General features: G+C 43.7%; 1 protein-coding gene across 4 annotated transcripts in view; it reads right to left on the bottom strand.

The window, feature by feature from the left end:
* The window catches only part of LOC140205778 (exportin-1-like), a 126,262-nt gene that overhangs the window by 38,669 nt on the left and 70,528 nt on the right, over positions 1-17,065 (bottom strand). For all 4 annotated transcript variants that reach the window (XM_072273438.1, XM_072273447.1, XM_072273458.1 and 1 more), the window contains 3 exons: positions 8,398-8,579; positions 7,113-7,161; positions 4,279-4,398 (listed from right to left, as the gene is read on the bottom strand). In XM_072273438.1, coding sequence (XP_072129539.1) covers positions 4,279-4,398; positions 7,113-7,161; positions 8,398-8,579 — 351 coding nt within the window. The remainder of the gene's footprint in view (positions 1-4,278; positions 4,399-7,112; positions 7,162-8,397; positions 8,580-17,065) is intronic.

Here is a 17,065-nt window from a genome sequence, read left to right on the forward strand (position 1 = left end):
ATCTATATATAGATATATATATCTCTCTCTCTCTCTCCCCATCACTACTCAACTAAATACCACAAACTGAACTGAACTTTACTCAACATCGTAAGACTGTATCTTTTTACCCCTAAACTTAAAGAAGCTTGGTTCTCATACATATATATTCCATACTTACTTTTATATATAATCATTGCTAACCTGTTTGATTTATCTACATTTATATTACTGTGCTGCGTAGTTACTAATAAATATTATTAGTTTATAGCAATACTGGACTCCAAAGTGTTTTCCATCTCTGCTGGTTCTTTATTCCCGTCACGGGGTACATGACACAACTAAAATATGATGAACTCAAACTAGTAGTTGTCAATATTTATGTGAATATCAGAATTAATGGTAGAAACACAAAGTAGTAAAGCACAGTATGTATGCAACTTTAAAGAGTCTGAACTCCAGGCACGTCCATCTCCTATTATCTCCAAACTCCCACTCCTTTTCATGGGGAGCAGAGCTTATAATCATAACCTGCCACAAGAGGAAATTACATATATATCAATATGCACAAATATTTAAAGTCCAAATTAAAATACTAACCACATTTCTCAATTAATTGAGCACATTTCACGGGAGAAAGTCCATGTGTCAATCTATTATCTTAGAACAGAGATAAGAAGGAATTTCTTTATCCAGAGGGTGGTGAATCAGTGGAATTCATTGCCACAGGCGGCTCTGGAGCCAAGTCTTTGGATACATTTAAAGCAGAGGTTGATAGGTCCTTGATTGGTAAGGGTGTCAAAGGTTACAGGGAGAAGTCAGTAGAATGGAGTTGAGGGGGTAGTAGATAAACCATGATAGAATTGCAGAGCAGACTCAATGAGCCAAATAGCCTAATTCTGTTCCTATCAGTTATAGAAACATAGAAAATAGGTGCAGGAGTAGGCCATTCAGCCCTTCGAGCCTGCACCGCCATTTATTATGATCATGGCTGATCATCCAACTCAGAACCCCGCCCCAGCCTTCCCTCCATACCCCCTAATCCCTGTAGCCACAAGGGCCATATCTAACTCCCTCTTAAATATAGCCAATGAACTGGCCTCAACTGTTTCCTGTGGCAGAGAATTCCACAGATTCACCACTCTCTGAGTGAAGAAGTTTTTCCTAATCTCGGTCCTAAAAGGCTTCCCCTCTATCCTCAAACTGTGACCCCTCGTTCTGGACTTCCCCAACATCGGGAACAATCTTCCTGCATCTAGCCTGTCCAATCCCTTTAGGATCTTATACGTTTCAATCAGATCCCCCCTCAATCTTCTAAATTCCAATGAGTACAAGCCCAGTTCATCCAGTCTTTCTTCATATGAAAGTCCTGCCATCCCAGGAATCAATCTGGTGAACCTTCTCTGTACTCCCTCTATGGCAAGGATGTCTTTCCTCAGATTAGGGGACCAAAACTGCACACAATACTCTAGGTGTGGTCTCACCAAGGCCTTGTACAACTGCAGTAGTACCTCCCTGCTCCTGTACTCAAATCCTCTCGCTATAAATGCCAGCATACCATTCGCCTTTTTCACCGCCTGCTGTACCTGCATGCCCACTTTCAATGACTGGTGTATAATGACACCCAGGTCTCGTTGCACCTCCCCTTTTCCTAATCGGCCAGCATTCAGATAATAATCTGTTTTCCTATTTTTGCCACCAAAGTGGATAACTTCACATTTATCCACATTAAATTGCATCTGCCATGAATTTGCCCACTCACCCAACCTATCCAAGTCACCCTGCATCCTCTTAGCATCCTCCTCACAGCTAACACTGCCACCCAGCTTCGTGTCATCCGCAAACTTGGAGATGCTGCATTTAATTCCCTCATCCAAGTCATTAATATATATTGTAAACAACTGGGGTCCCAGCACTGAGCCTTGCGGTACCCCACTAGTCACCGCCTGCCATTCTGAAAAGGTCCCGTTTATTCCCACTCTTTGCTTCCTGTCTGTTAACCAACTCTCCACCCACACCAATACCTTACCCCCAATACCGTGTGCTTTAAGTTTGCACACTAATCTCCTGTGTGGAACCTTGTCAAAAGCCTTCTGAAAATCCAAATATACCACATCCACTGGTTCTCCCCAGCGATCCCCAGCGAAAAGATTGGAAAGAATGTTAGGACCACAGGGACAATTCTGCATACTTGCTGATAATAGCTCATCTTCAAAGTCCAAAAAAAAAATTCAAAGCTCAAAGTAAAGTTCAAAATACATCAACGTCACCATATACATTCAATCCCGGGATTCATTTTCTTGCAGACATACTCAATAAATCCAATAAACGTAACAGAATCAATGAAAGACACCAACCAACAGGGCACACAACCAATATGCAAAAGGCAACAAACACTGCAAATATAAAATAAAATAATAAATAAATAAACAAACAAGCAAGCAATAAATATCAAGAACATGAGATGGAGCGTCTATTGGTTGTGGGAACAGTTCAGTTATAGGGCAAGTGAAGGTGAGTAAAGTTATCCCCTCTGGTTCAAGAGCCTGATGGTTGAGGGGTAATGACTGTTCTTAAACCTGACGATGAGTCCCGAGGCTCCTGTACCTTCCTGCGGGCAACTATGAGTAGAGAGCATGACCTGGGTGGTGGAGATCCCAGATGATGGACACTGCTTTCTTGCAACCACACTGCACGTAGATGTGTTCAATTGTGGGGGAGGGCTTTAACCGTGGCGCACTGGGCCGTATCCACTACACTTTGTAGAATCTTCTGTTCAAGGGCATTGATGTTTCCATACCAGGCTTCGATGCAGCCAGTCAATATACTCTCTACACATGCACGGAAGTTTGCCAGTGTTTTAGATGTCGTGCTGAATTTTCCCAGACTTCTACAGGTTGCAGATCTTCCAGTCTCAGTATCATTGGATTCCCAACCCAACACCTAACAAGTCACAGTTCAAATCCTGAAAGACTAATGCTCGCCCACCCAGGGACTTTTTCCTTTTACATTAACTAACAATTGTTGCCAATGTTAAATACATAATCCAGGCTGAGGTGCTGCATTGACAAAAACGTCGGAAGAACACAAATGGACCATTCATCCCCTTTGCCGATTTAGGCATTCAATCAGATGAAGGCTGAACTCCAACTCCATTCTGATCCACATCCCATGACAAGTTTCCCAATAAAGGAAAATTTTACCTGCAGAACACTCACTCTTAGTTATACTGAATGGAATGAATGCAAAAGGTAGACCATAGGATCTTTAAACTTGCTCTGCCATTCAAGAGCATTTTGGCTTAAAAGTATCATTAACTGGTTCACACAGATACAAGTCTCTTGTCACTAAAATGGTGCAGCCAACTTCAGCTACGTACATCAAAGACACTCCAGAAAGCCAATTCTGGTCTGTCACAGCCATTCATGCCCTTCAGATTAAAGGAAGCCTTCAGTACAACTACATGGTTGACCAGAGATCTCACTCACTCGTTACCATCTGAATGGACCCTGCCACCTAAACAAAGCCCAATGGGATCCAACTGTGCAACCCAGAAGGGGTGGACACTCTGATAAAACATTCAGTTTTTAGTCATTACTTGAGATCAGCAGCACGTAACGAGATTGTTATATTTATGGACAAGCAAAGTACAAGTGCAGATTGGCTATGGTTTTAATTTTGTATTTAAATGAGTCTTTCCCTCAGAGACAGGACTTGCACAGCAGGTCAAAAGTACAAACGTTTGTAAGTTCCACACAGTGAGATGGGGCCACAATAAGGTCTAAACCAATCTGCCACAACCTCCATCTATCTCCCATTATTGGTGCAAAAACACCAAGCATCTGAAGGTTTAGGATAATCAAGTAACAGTGGACAAGAGCAAAATCTCTTTCCAAACTTCCAGGACCATAACATGCAAATTGCTCACAGCTGGTCAAATATTCATAGGTTTAGACAGATATGGGCCAAACATCGGCAAATGGATGCATCATCTAATGCAAAGTTTCAGTAAAGTAGAATGAAAGTAACTCTGTGTGTGTGTGTGTGTGTGTGTGTGTGTGTGTGTGTGTGTGTGTGTGTGTGCGCGTGCGTGCGCACATAGAACAATCAAGAGGAAGAAACTAGAAGGATATGGAAAAGCTTCCAAGAGGAAAAACTCCAACTTCATACAGTAACCATGAATTTAAGAACCTCACAAATGAACAATACATAACTGCAAACAGACAACAGCTTAAACAAAAGACTTACGATTTAAACATGAACATTTGTGTCCTGTGACAGATGATCAAGGAATCTCACCTTGTACACTAAGCTGCTGATGAGTTTGGTTTCAAAGATATAACCTAAAGGAATCCAGTTCAGAAATCGCAGCAACGTCTCCAGTGTTGCGTGGACTAAAGGAGCATTCTGAGAGTTCTCCTGCAAATAGACAAATTAACATCGGGTCTAACACCAGGTATTGCAAGGCGAACAGCAAGGAGGCTGAAGGAAGCTGGACTCTGCACATCAATATTCGTCCTACAGATGTGCAGCAGACAGCATCCTAACATGCTGTACCACTACATGCGGTGGACAGGAAAGGTCGACAATGCATCACTGGCACCAGCCTACCCACCACCAAGGACGTGTATACAGACAGGTGCCGGAAAAAAAACAGCAACTTCAAGAAGGATCCCATCCACCCTGCTTATGGACTTGGCAGTAAGGCTGATCAACACTTAGAACATTGACTTCTCAAACTTCCGATAATGCCCCATCTCCCCCTCATACCCCATCTGTTATTTATTTATATATACACATTCTTTTTCTCCCTCTGTCCCTCTCACTATACCCCTTGCCCATCCTCTAGTTTTCACCCCCCCCTTTTCTTTCTCCCTTGGCCTCCTGTCCCATGATCCTCTCATATCCCCTTTGTCAATCAACTGTCCAGCCCTTGGCTCTATCCCTCCCCCTCCTGTCTTCCCCTATCATTTTGGATCTCCCCCTCCTCCTCCCACTTTCAAATCTCTTACTAGCTCTTCCTTCAGTTAGTCCTGACGAAGGGTCTCAGCCCGAAACGGCGACTGTACCTCTTCCTAGAGATGCTGCCTGGCCTGCTGCGTTCACCAGCAACTTTTATGTGTGTTGCTTGAAATTCCAGCATCTGCATATTTCCTCGTGTTTGCCCACCACTACTTTATCATCTTGTGTCAGAGTCACCTTTATGTACAGACACACCTGTGCCTAGCGTCACTTTACGGATGTATAAAGTATGTATAGACTGCCTTGAAATAGTATTTAGACCTCACAACTATTTTCACATGTAACTGACTCATTTTCTAAATTTAAAATATACTGAAGTAGGATTTTTTGATCTAATCTACAAAATATTGTACATCATGTCAAATCAAAAGAAATATTCAAAAATCTGTCAACAATTTACTTAAAATTAAAAAACCAAAATTGAGAGGCTGAAGAAGTATTCACCCCCTCTGTAATTACTATGCCAGCTTTCCTCAGGTGCACTACTGTATACTACCTTACCAACTCACCCAATTTGTAAATGTAGGAAATTGGAGGGTCACCTGTTTTCAATGAATTCATAAGAATAAATACCCCCATGTCTGTAAGGTCCAATGGTATGGTACATTTTTAACAGACCAAACCAAAATGAAGACAAAGAGCATTCAAGGCAATTCAGGGAATGATAACAGTTAAGCACAAATCTGGGGAAGGGTACAAGACCATCTCAAAGACACTGAGGAGACATTGGAGCTCAGTGCAGTCCATCATGAAAACGTGGAAGAGCTACGAAATCACAGTGACACTGCCTAGGCCAGGCCTCCCTTCTACTAAACTCAGTCACTGGAGAAGAATAATGTTGTGAGAGAGGCTACTGTGATATCAGCTGAGTGAGCTGCAGAAGTTAGTAGCTGCAACTGGAGATGAAGTTCATGGCTCCACAATCTCCAAGGCCTTGCTCAAAAATGACACTTATGGAAGAGGTCCCGGCTAAAAAAAAAGCATATCCTTGCCTGTGAAGTCTTTGCAAAGCATCACTTAGAAGATCTTATAAAGGTGTGGAAGAAGGCCTTGTGGTCGGATGTGACTGAAGTGGAACATTTTGGCCTCAATGCTAAGATGGTACATGTGATGTAAATCTAGTACTGCATATCAGCCTGGTTACACCATCCCTACTGCAAAGTATGGTGGAGGTAGCATCATGCTGTGGGGATGCTTTTCAGCAGCAGGTACTGGAAATTTGGTCAGGATTGTTGGGAAAATGAATGCTGCTAAGTACAGAGAGATCCTGGATTTTAAAAAACCTGCTAGTCTCTGCCAGAAAGCTTAAACAGGGGAGGATGTTTGTCTTTCAGCAGGGCAGCGACCCAAAGCACACTGCCAGAGCATCCATGGAATGGCTTCAAATGATGTTCTTGAGCGGCCCAGAGAGTCCTAACATTAACCCAATTGAACATTTCTGGCAAGACCTCAAGATTACTGTCCAGCTCTACTCCCAACTAACATGGCATAGCTTGATAAATTATACAGGGAGGAATGAGCAAGTCTTGCTTCGTCACGCTATCCAAATAGCTGTGATAGCTGTGAGAGGTGGTTTGGACAGGTACTGAGCGAAGGGAGGGTGAATACTTTTGACTGCGGGCATTTTCACTTTCTCAATTTTTAACTCTTTTATGCTTTACAGTTTGTTTTTCAGGGACTCTGCACTGCAGAAAAAAAAAGGAGATTGTGATCCACAAATAAATAGTTCAATTGATCAATATCCCTGGTTGTAATACTCATTTTTGTGAACAAAGGGTTGGCGGCTGAATACTTTTACAAGGCATTTTAAGGCATAAGCTAGCTTATGCATTTATATTTATTGTGTTTTTGTTTAATCATTGTGTTCTTTATCTTACTGTGTTATATTATGCTGCCTCAGGTCCAGAGTATCAACTATTGTGTTCTCTGTGTACTGGAAATGACATTAAAGAATTTTGAATCATGAATTAAATACAAGACAACAGAATTCCCAAGTTAAAACAGCCAGGGGATGGTCAGCCTGCTCAGTATCAACAGTGAACACCAATTTTGATTTTGTTTTTAAAAAGCGGTTTAGGTTAGATGAAAGTCCACCGGGAGTTTTTACTCACCATTACAAACTGACAGAGCTGAAATATCTGAGAGAATTCATTGCACATACTGTGGAAAGAAAAAGAGGGAAAATAAAATCAAACACAATCTTATATGAGGAAGTTATTAGAATTAGTAGAACTTTGCTGAGATATTTATTTTCATCTACAAATTCCTGCTACTATCGATACAAGACATTCCTGCCAGAGTCACATGACAACTTTGCAGCATCTGGCAAATTTGGCCTCTGACACTCCCACTACTGGCAAAATCCAATCCCCACCCCCACTAGACTGGCAATACACAGCCACACATAATCAGGCTGGAGGCTTGGGTTGAAGGGAAGACAGGAAGGTGGCGAAAGAGGGAGAATATTATTAGCCCACAACTCCCACTGCTAACCAAAGGGTGCTGACTGCTGGCTGTTAACGCAAACGACACTTTTCATTGTATGTTTCGATATGCACAGACAAATCATTCATCTCCTGTGATGTCTGATGCTGACTCCAAGCACCTGATAGATGGGGCCCATCCCTGCTTAAGCACTGTGTCACAGATCCACTCCCGCTAATATTACTTGTTACATCGATAAACACAACATTGGCGGAGATTTGGCCCGTCGCTTCCAAAGAAGTTTCCGATTAGACCCATGCCCAGTGTTCTTTTCCTGTAAACTTTTCATTTTCAAGTGTAAGTTCAACTCCCTCGTAGAAATCGACTTCTGAACCAGTTTTCTTTCTTTCCGCCTCATTCCAGATGCCAGAGCAAGTTCTGCAACATCAAGCCTGATTGCCAGCCCTGCTGGGACAGACAGCCAATACTCACTCCATCAACATAAGATGCTGGAAATCCAGAGCAGCACACACAGAATGATGGAGGCACTCAGCAGGTCAGGCAGCACCTATTGAGGGGAATAAACAGTAGACATTTCCAGCCGAGACCCTTCACCAGGACTCTGCCCAAAACGTCGAGTATTTATTCCCCTCTACAGATGCTGCCTGACCTGCTGAGTGTCTCCAGCATTTTGCGTTCACTATACAAGACTGCGCAAGGTAAACAACCAGCTGGTCGGGGAAGGGCTTGGGCCTTCAGCTGAGAAGCAGAACGCACACCATTACAAATCTCCTACCAGCAGCAGCTCACACCATCTCTCATGTCAGCAAAGGTAGTAGAAATACCATCACTTGAGTTGAGTATAATGATCTCCTAAGGGGTTATCCCCTTGACAGGGAAATGCCTGTGGGTGACATTGTTTAACGTAGAGAGGCTGATGCATGGGCAAAAAGGATATGTCAGTGCACCCACCTGTCTTTTAAATGCTTGGCCTTCACCTGCGTCATCTGCCCACTGGAGAAATCGAACACCTCCTCACTAAGCAGCTTCAGAATGACCATGTTATTCTGACACAGAGACTCGCTGGTTCTGCTGGCTCCTACTATATCACTTATAAACGTCGGCCAATTTTTGGGCCATTCGTGTTTGAGGATCTGCAATTTGAAAGAGGAATGAGTTTAAAATACAAACCCAACGAAAGTCCTTCATTCCAAGTTCAGCGCCATTCAACCACACACGAAACCACCAAACGAAACAATGCTCCGAATCAACGTGCACAAGACAGTACATATAACTCTCACACAGAGTAACACTTTCACAAATAAAGTAACAAATAATAAAATATATTCCAGAAGACTGACATTTAGCATCAGGTGCATTTACAACACAAGTTAAAAAGTAAACAGTATAACGCTATTGGCACTTCGTAAGTGATGAGACCCGGGTGGTGGAAGGGAGTTTTGAGGTCCTACAGCCGGGGGAGGGGAGAGAATCTGTTTCTCACCCTAACAGCTCTCGTCCTAATGCTGCAGTACCTCCTGCCTGATGATAAAGGGGTCAAAGGGATTGTGGGGTGGAGGAGAGAACCCCTCGACAACGCTAAGGGCCCTGCATACATTGCACATGTCTGAGAGTTAGATACAAACCCCATTTGTTCCCTGGGAGTATCAAATCGCATGCTGTCATATCACTTCCACCAACCGTTGTTAACTATTTTAACCTAGAACCACATATGTGGGAATCCAGGGGTCAAAATGGAGCTAATAAATTTCTCCGTCCATTTGAGATGGTCCACACACAGGGTGCAATACACAGTGCAGTTGGTAGAAACAGCATCTCACAGATCCATCAGCCTGGCTCCGTTCCTGACTTCTGGTGCTATCGAGGTGGAGTTTTCAGGTTCTCCCTGTGACTGCACAACTTTCCTTCCACATCTTTAAAATGGGTGTGTTACATGTCAATTACCTGTCACAGACTCTTGTGTGAAAATGAAGGACAGACGAAGCAGGGGAAGGGGGCAACCAAGAAGAATTGGGGGATCTGGCTAGTGAGATGGTAGGTTGGCAGACTCAGTGGGCTGAGTCTCATAGATTGCATTGCGATGACTTGAAGTGCAAGGATGGGGAGAAAAAAAACAGGAAATTCAGAGCATCAGTTGTTCTGACAATGTTCGTAGGATTATCCTTTGTTATGCTATTCCTTTGATCAACAAAAGTAATAGGGACAATTCTGGGAATTATGGACCTATGAGTCTTATGTCAGTGGCAGGTAAATGACTGGAGAGGAACCTTAGACATCAGGTTTACAAGCATTTGGAGAAGCATGGCTTTGTGAGGGGCAGGTTGTGCTTCATGAGCCAGAGTCTGTGAGGAAGTGATGAAACAAATTGATGAAGACAGAGCAGTGGATGTGGTGTATATAGATTTTAGGTAAGGCATCTGACAAGGTTCCTCATGGTAGGCTCATTGAGAAAGTCAGGAGACATGGGATCCAGGGGAATAAATGGTCAACATTTAAGCCCAAGACCATTCATCAGGACTGAAAAATCAAATATTTATTTCCCTCCATAGATACTACTCGATCTGCATTTTGTGTGTGTTGTCATGAATTCTGCTGTCCATAATCAGTCTGACCTAAGTGACTACACAGCCATGGTAATGTGGTAGGTTTTGTCCAAGATAGCCTGATAAGTCACTCATTGTGAAATCAAATGATCAAGTACAAGCATTGGCCTGCTAGTGACCCCTCAGTTTGTGAATGAATAAACCAAAAAGGTTATCATATCCCTTCATTTGAGATACTGAATATTAACTCAGAAAAGATGAGGGTTTTTTTTTCCCTATAGAGACCAGAAGAATTATTTCTGCTGGAGGTGAATCCTGGTGGAACTTGAGGGAGAAATGCTTAGACTGACAATCAGCTTGAATATAGACACCAACACAAGAGACTCTTCAGGTGCTGGAAATCCAGAGCAACACACACAAAATGCTGGAGCAACTCAGCACCTCACCCTGAAAAATCCACTGCTTATTCCTCTCCATAGGTGCTGCCTGACCTGCTGAGTTCCTCCAGCATTTTGTGTGTCAGCTTGACACAATATTAGAAGAAACAACTCTAACAGTTCATTATTATAACAGCTGATACACAAGTGCCGATACTAATCGGCAAAGATGCAGGAAGCATGGCTAACTACGACACTCAGCTCTTTCACTGCTCTCAGGAGTTTATGGGTTCCAGTTTGTCCAAGGACTGGGCTGGGAGGTCAGCACTAAAGGTGAGCTGAACTCTCAGCAGCTTCTTGTTCACGTGGGTGCAAAATAACCCTGACAGAACTCCAGAGAAACATAGTGTGCTCCAATTAACGTACCTCACCAATATTCTTACCCAAACAAAACCACGCTAGTGATTAATAATTCCACTAATAGCATGTGAAAAATAATCTCTGCTTTCCCCCAAAGGTAATTTACTATGGACAAAGCGACACACACACACACACACACACACACACAGGGTCACCCATCATGACCGTAACCAATACAAAACCAGATGCATCAATATGCTCTCGAGATATACCTGGAAACTTTGGAGATGGATGGCAAGCCAAAGACAGAGATCACAAAATGTCCAGAAAAGGTTGGCGATAATGTGAAAAGGCACAAAAAAAGTTTAAGTGCATAGAAGTCCAAGAAGACCAGGCCAGAGTGTAATACAATCAAAACCTCAATATTCCATTGATGTGTGTAACAATTCCCAATTGGCAGGCCAAGATCGGAGGCATTCTCAAACGAGAAAGGCAGGGATGAGTGTGCACAAGCTTGGCAGACAACTAACCGACAAGGCAACACAGTGGGGAAGCAGTGTCCTTGTCTCCAGCAATTGGGTTTGATCCCAACGTCCAGAGTTGTTAATGTGGAGCAAAAAAAAATAATCTGCTGGAGGAACTCAGATCTGTGGAGGAAGAGGGGGATGAGGTTTCAGGCCAAAAGGCAAAGAAAATGCTGTGTAGCGCACTAAGGAGTTTTGAAAAGATTCACATTGTTTACTCAGAAGTATTTTGTCCAAGGGATCAAACACTTTGAATTCAGCACCTCAATGGTAGGATGAGATGCTCCACATGTACAAAATAATTACAATGTGTATCTACACCTCTCAGGAACTCTTCCCATTAACTCTGTATTCTGCTTTCAAATTCAACCTTCCAAAAATGAGCCACTTCACATTTTTCTGGATTGAGTTCCATCTGCTGTCTCATCCCAGTTCTGCATCCTGTCAATGTCCCATTGCAACAAACTACCATCCACACTATCCACAACTCCACCAACTTTGGTGTCATCTGCAAACTTACTAAACCACCCTTCCACTTCCCCATTCAAGTCACTTATAAAAATCACAAAGAGCAGGGAACCAGATCAGAATACCACTAGCCACCATTTTCCAGGCACAATACTCTCCATTTACTACCTTCTATGGGAAAGCCAAAGCTGTATCCACACGGCCAAGTTTCCTAGGATTCCACACCTGACTTTCTGAAGGATCCTACCATGGGAAACCTTTATCAAGCATCTTATATATACACATATGCATCATGTCCACTACTCTACCTTCAGCAATAAACTGTCGCATTCTCAAAAAAAAAATTCATCAAGCTCGTGAGGCATGACCCACCCCTCATAAAATCAAGCTGATCATCCCTAATCAGACTATGCTACTTCCAATGCTCATAAATCCTGCCTCTTAAGAATCCTCTCCAATCATTTGACGACACTGAAATGAGGCTCACTGGTTTATAATTCCAAGAGTCATCCCTACTTCCTTTCTTGAACAAAGGAATAACATTTGCCACCCTCCATGAATCTGGCACTACTCCTGTGGCCTGCAAGGACACAAAGATCATTGGAAAGTGCTCAGAAATTTCTTCCCTCACTTCTCAAGTAAGCTGGGGTGTCTGGGCCAGGGGGCTTAACTATCTGCATGTTTTTCACAGGTTCGAGCACATACTCTTCATTAACATCAACATTTCCAAGCATATTGGCCTGTTTTACACTGCCATCACTGGTGAATACTGAAGCAAAGTATTCTTTAAGGACCTTCCCTACCTCCTGTATCTCAATGCACAAGTTTCCTCTACTATCCTTGATTGGTCTCTGTCTCACTCTAACCATCCTCTTACATCTAAAACATCTTGGGGTTTTCCTTAATTCTGCTCACCAAGGCCTTCTCATGCCCCCTTCCTGCTCGCCTAAGTGCATTCGTCAGCTCCTTTGCGGCTTCCTTGTGATTCTCTGCAGTCCCGTCCAGTTCTTACTTCCTAAACCTTAAGTAAGCTTCTTTCTTCCTCTTGACTAGATGTTCCACATCTCTGATCAATCATAATTTCTTCAACCTCCCATCCTTTCCCTGACTGAAAAGGACAAGCCAGTAGAGTGCAAAAGGTTTAAAAAGACCACCATATCCAGCGGGCAGCTGAGTGAGAGGTGGCAGAGTGATTGGGCTTTGGCTCAACGGGCTGAGGCAGCAACGGGACGAGGCAGGGCAAGTGTACCGGTGTTATTTGCAGAAAGGAGGAGGTATGTGTGTGAGGCCAGTTTTCTGTGCTCGGTGTCAGATGTGGGAGGTCCTGGAGTCTCCCAGCCTCCCAGTCGGCCATATCTGCACCCGGTGTGTTAAGCTGCAGTTTCTAAGGGACCAAGTTGGGGAACTGGAGATGCAGCTCGATGACCTTTGGCTGGTCAGGGACAGTGAGGAGGTGATAGGAAGGAGTTATAGGCAGGTGGTCACACTGGGACCACGGGAGACAGACAAGTGCGTCACAGTCAGGAGGGGGAAGGGGAAGAGTCAGGTACTAGAGAGCACCCCTGTGGCTGTACATCTTGACAATAAGTACCCTTGTTTGAGTACTGTTGGGGGGGACAGCCTACCTGGGAGAAGCGACAGTGGCCATGCCTCTGGCACAGAGTCCAGCTCTGTGGCTCAGAAGGGTAGGGAAAGGAAAAGGAAGGCAGCAGTGATAGGCGACTCCATAGTTAGGGGGTCAGACAGGCAATTCGGTGGATGCAGGAAAGAAACTTAGATGGTAGTTTGACTCCCAGGTGCCAGGGTCCGGGATGTTTCAGATCGTGTCCTGGGAGTGGGAGGGAGAACAGCCAGAGGCCGTAGTACATATTGGTACCAATGACATAGATAGGAAAAGGGAAGAGGTCATGAAAAAAGACTACAGGGAGTTAGGAAGGAAGTTGGAAGCAGGACTGCAAAGGTAGTAATCTCAGGATTACTGCTTGTGCCACGCGACAGTGAGTATGGGAATAGAATGAGGTGGAGGACAAATGCGTGGCTGAGGGATTGGAGCAGGGGGCAGGAATTCAGATTTCTAGATCATTGGGACCTCTTTTGGGGCAGGTGTGAATTGTACAAAAAGGACGAGTTACATTTGAATCCCAGGGGGACCAATATCCTGGCTGGAAGGTTTGCTAAGGCTACTGGGAAGAGTTTAAACTAGAATTGTTGGGGATTGGGAACCGAACTGAAGAGACTGGGGAACAGGAGGTTGGCTCACAAATACAGAAAGTTTGAAGACAGTGCAAGAGGGAGGATAGGCAGGTGATAGAGAAGGGACGCGCTCAGACCAAAGGTTTGAGATGTGTCTACTTTAATGCAAGGAGTGTTGTGAACAAAGCAGATGAGCTTAGAGCGTGGATCAGTACTTGGAGCTATGATGTGGTGGCCATTACAGAGACTTGGATGACTCAGGGACAGGAATGGTTACTTCAAGTGCCGGGTTTTTAGATGTTTCAGAAAGGACAGGGAGGGAGGCAAAAGAGGTGGGGGCGTGGCACTGTTGATCAGAGATAGTGTCACTGCTGCAGAAAAGGTGGACATCATGCAGGAATTGTCTACGGAGTCTCTGTGGGTGGAGGTTAGGAATAGGAGGGAGTCAATAACTCTACAGGGTGTTTTTTTTATAGGCTGTCCAATAGTAACAGGGATATCGAGGTGCAGAGAGGGAAACAGATCCTGGAAAGGTGTAATAATAATAAGGTTGTCATGGTGGGAGATTTTAATTTCCCAAATATCGATTGGCATCTCCCTAGAGCAAGGGGTTTAGATGGGGTGGAGTTTGTTAGGTGTGTTCAGGAAGGTTTCCTGACACAATATGTAGATAAGCCTACAAGAGGAGAGACTGTACTTGATTTGGCATTGGGAAATGAACCTGGTCAGGTGTCAGATCTCTCAGTGGGAGAGCATTTTGGAGATAGTGATCATAATTCTATCTCCTTTACAACAGCATTGGAGAGAGATAGGAACAGACAAGTTAGAAAAGTGTTTAATTGGAGTAAGGGGAATTATGAGGCTATCAGGCAGGAAATTGGAGGCTTAAATTGGAAACAGATGTTCTCAGGGAAAAGTACGGAAGAAATGTGGCAAATATTCAGGGGATATTTGTTTAGAGTTCTGCATAGGTATGTTCCAATGAGACAGGAAAGTTATGGTAGAGTACAGGAACCGTGGTGTACAAAGGCTATAATAAATTTAGTCAAGAAGAAAAGCTTACAAAAGGGTTAGAGAACCAGGTAATGTTAGAGATCAAGAAGATTCTAAGGCTACAGGAAGGAGCTTAAAAAGGAAATTAGGAGAGCCAGAAGGGGCCATGAGAAGGCCTTGGCAGACCCCAAGGCATTCTACAAGTGAAGAGCAAGAGGATAAGACGTGAAAGAATAGGACCTATCAAGTGTGACAGTGGGAAAGTGTGTATGGAACCAGAGGAAATAGCAGAGATACTTAATGAATACTTTACTTCAGTATTCACTATGGAAAAGGATGTTGGTGATTGTAGTGCTGACTTGCAGCAGACTGAAAAGTTTGAGCATGTAGATATTAAGAAAGAGGATGTGCTGGAGCTTTTGGTAAGCATCAAGTTGGATAAGTCGCCGGGACCGGATGAAACGTACCCCAGGCTACTGTGGGAGGCAAGGGAGGCGATTGCAGAGCCTCTGGCGATGATCTTTGAATCATCAATGGGGACGGGAGAGGTTCCGGAGGATTGGAGGGTTGCGGATGTTGTTCCTTTATTCAAGAAAGGGAGTAGAGATAGCCCAGGAAATTACAGACCAGTGAGGCTTACTTCAGTGGTTGGTAAGTTGATGGAGAAGATCCTGAGAGGCAGGATTTATGAACATTTGGAGAGGTATAATATGATCAGGAATAGTCAGCACGGCTTTGTCAAGGGCAGATCATCCCCTACAAGCCTGATTGAATTTTTTGAGGATATGATTAAACACATTCATGAAGGAAGAGCAGTAGATATAGTGTTTATGGATTACAGCAAGGCATTTGATGAGGTACCCACGCAAGGCTTATTGAGAAAGTAAGGAGGCATGGAATCCAAGGGGGCATTGCTTTGTGGATCAAGAACTGGCTTGCCCACAGAAGACAAAGAGTGGTTGTAGACGGGTCATATTCTGCATGGCGGTCCCCCACTGAAGCTGATACAAGTATAGGAAGTGTTTGAAATGCCTCTCAAGCTGAACACACTTTTTGTCCAGGTCTCCATTTGTAACCATGCTTCACCAATAGCAAAGCTAGTCACACAAGCAAGACTCTAACAGTCGGAGTCAGCCAAGGTCTTATTGAATGGCAGAGGAGGACTGAGAGGCATTATCTATATGAATATGGCATTATTGATCTGAAACATTAAAATTTTCCTCACTCAGCCGGTCAAGAAGTACCTGTCACCAGTTTGTTTCAATTACACATCTGCATTGTGCTGCTGACCGTGCAGTGTAATGCGAGGAAACTGATCTATACAGAACAGGCACAACATTGGAGATCTCCCCACTGCCATTTTTCCATCCTGGACAATGCCATGATAAACAGATTAGGTGCTATACTCACGTAATGTTATTTTGCATGTTAAAAAACAAACAGGCTTTTTCACTGGTCCTCTGAATGCTAGCGCAAGGAAGGTCAATTACCCCAACATCACAACAACAGAAACTGAAAAAAAAAAGAGAAACCAGGCTTCCTGCCAAGACGGAAACAAAGTGAAAAGACAAAGCAAGAAACTCAAAGATAAACCCTCCTTGACCTCCCCTGTACTCAGTCCCAGATACGTCACTTAAGAGGATTGCATGGTAACAGTTAGCCCTGGTCGGTGGGTAACGCCCACCTCTGGAGCTTCTCAAACCATTCCCTGATCATAGAGCCCATTCAACTCCCACTGCAGAATGCTTGCCAAACAAGCAACCACTCAATTCACAGCAAATCTCTCCTAGTATTAAAAGAAATTGAATGGTTCCAGAGTACAATTAAAAAAACTCTTGCCCTCATTTGAGCTCATCATCTTGCTCCTTACTATTTACCTGCACTCCCTAGAGATGTTACACATTATTCTGCATTGTTTTACTTTTTTATTCTGCGTTGTCCAAGCTCAATGTGCCGTGTAATAATTTCATCTCATCATCATCATGTGCCATACTCCGCCAGAGCCTTGGCCACCACTTTCTTCCACTGCGATCTGTCAGCAATCAAACCTCTTGCATCTCTGGTGGTGAAGCTGGTCCACTTCTTGATGTTGCTGATCCAGGTTGTCCTCTGTCTGCCTCGGGAGCGGCTTCCTTCAAGCACAGTGCGTTCCAGTGTGTCA

The sequence above is a fragment of the Mobula birostris genome, chromosome 1 (genome assembly GCF_030028105.1).
Source record: "Mobula birostris isolate sMobBir1 chromosome 1, sMobBir1.hap1, whole genome shotgun sequence".
In the NCBI taxonomy this organism is placed as follows: Eukaryota; Metazoa; Chordata; class Chondrichthyes; order Myliobatiformes; family Myliobatidae; genus Mobula; species Mobula birostris.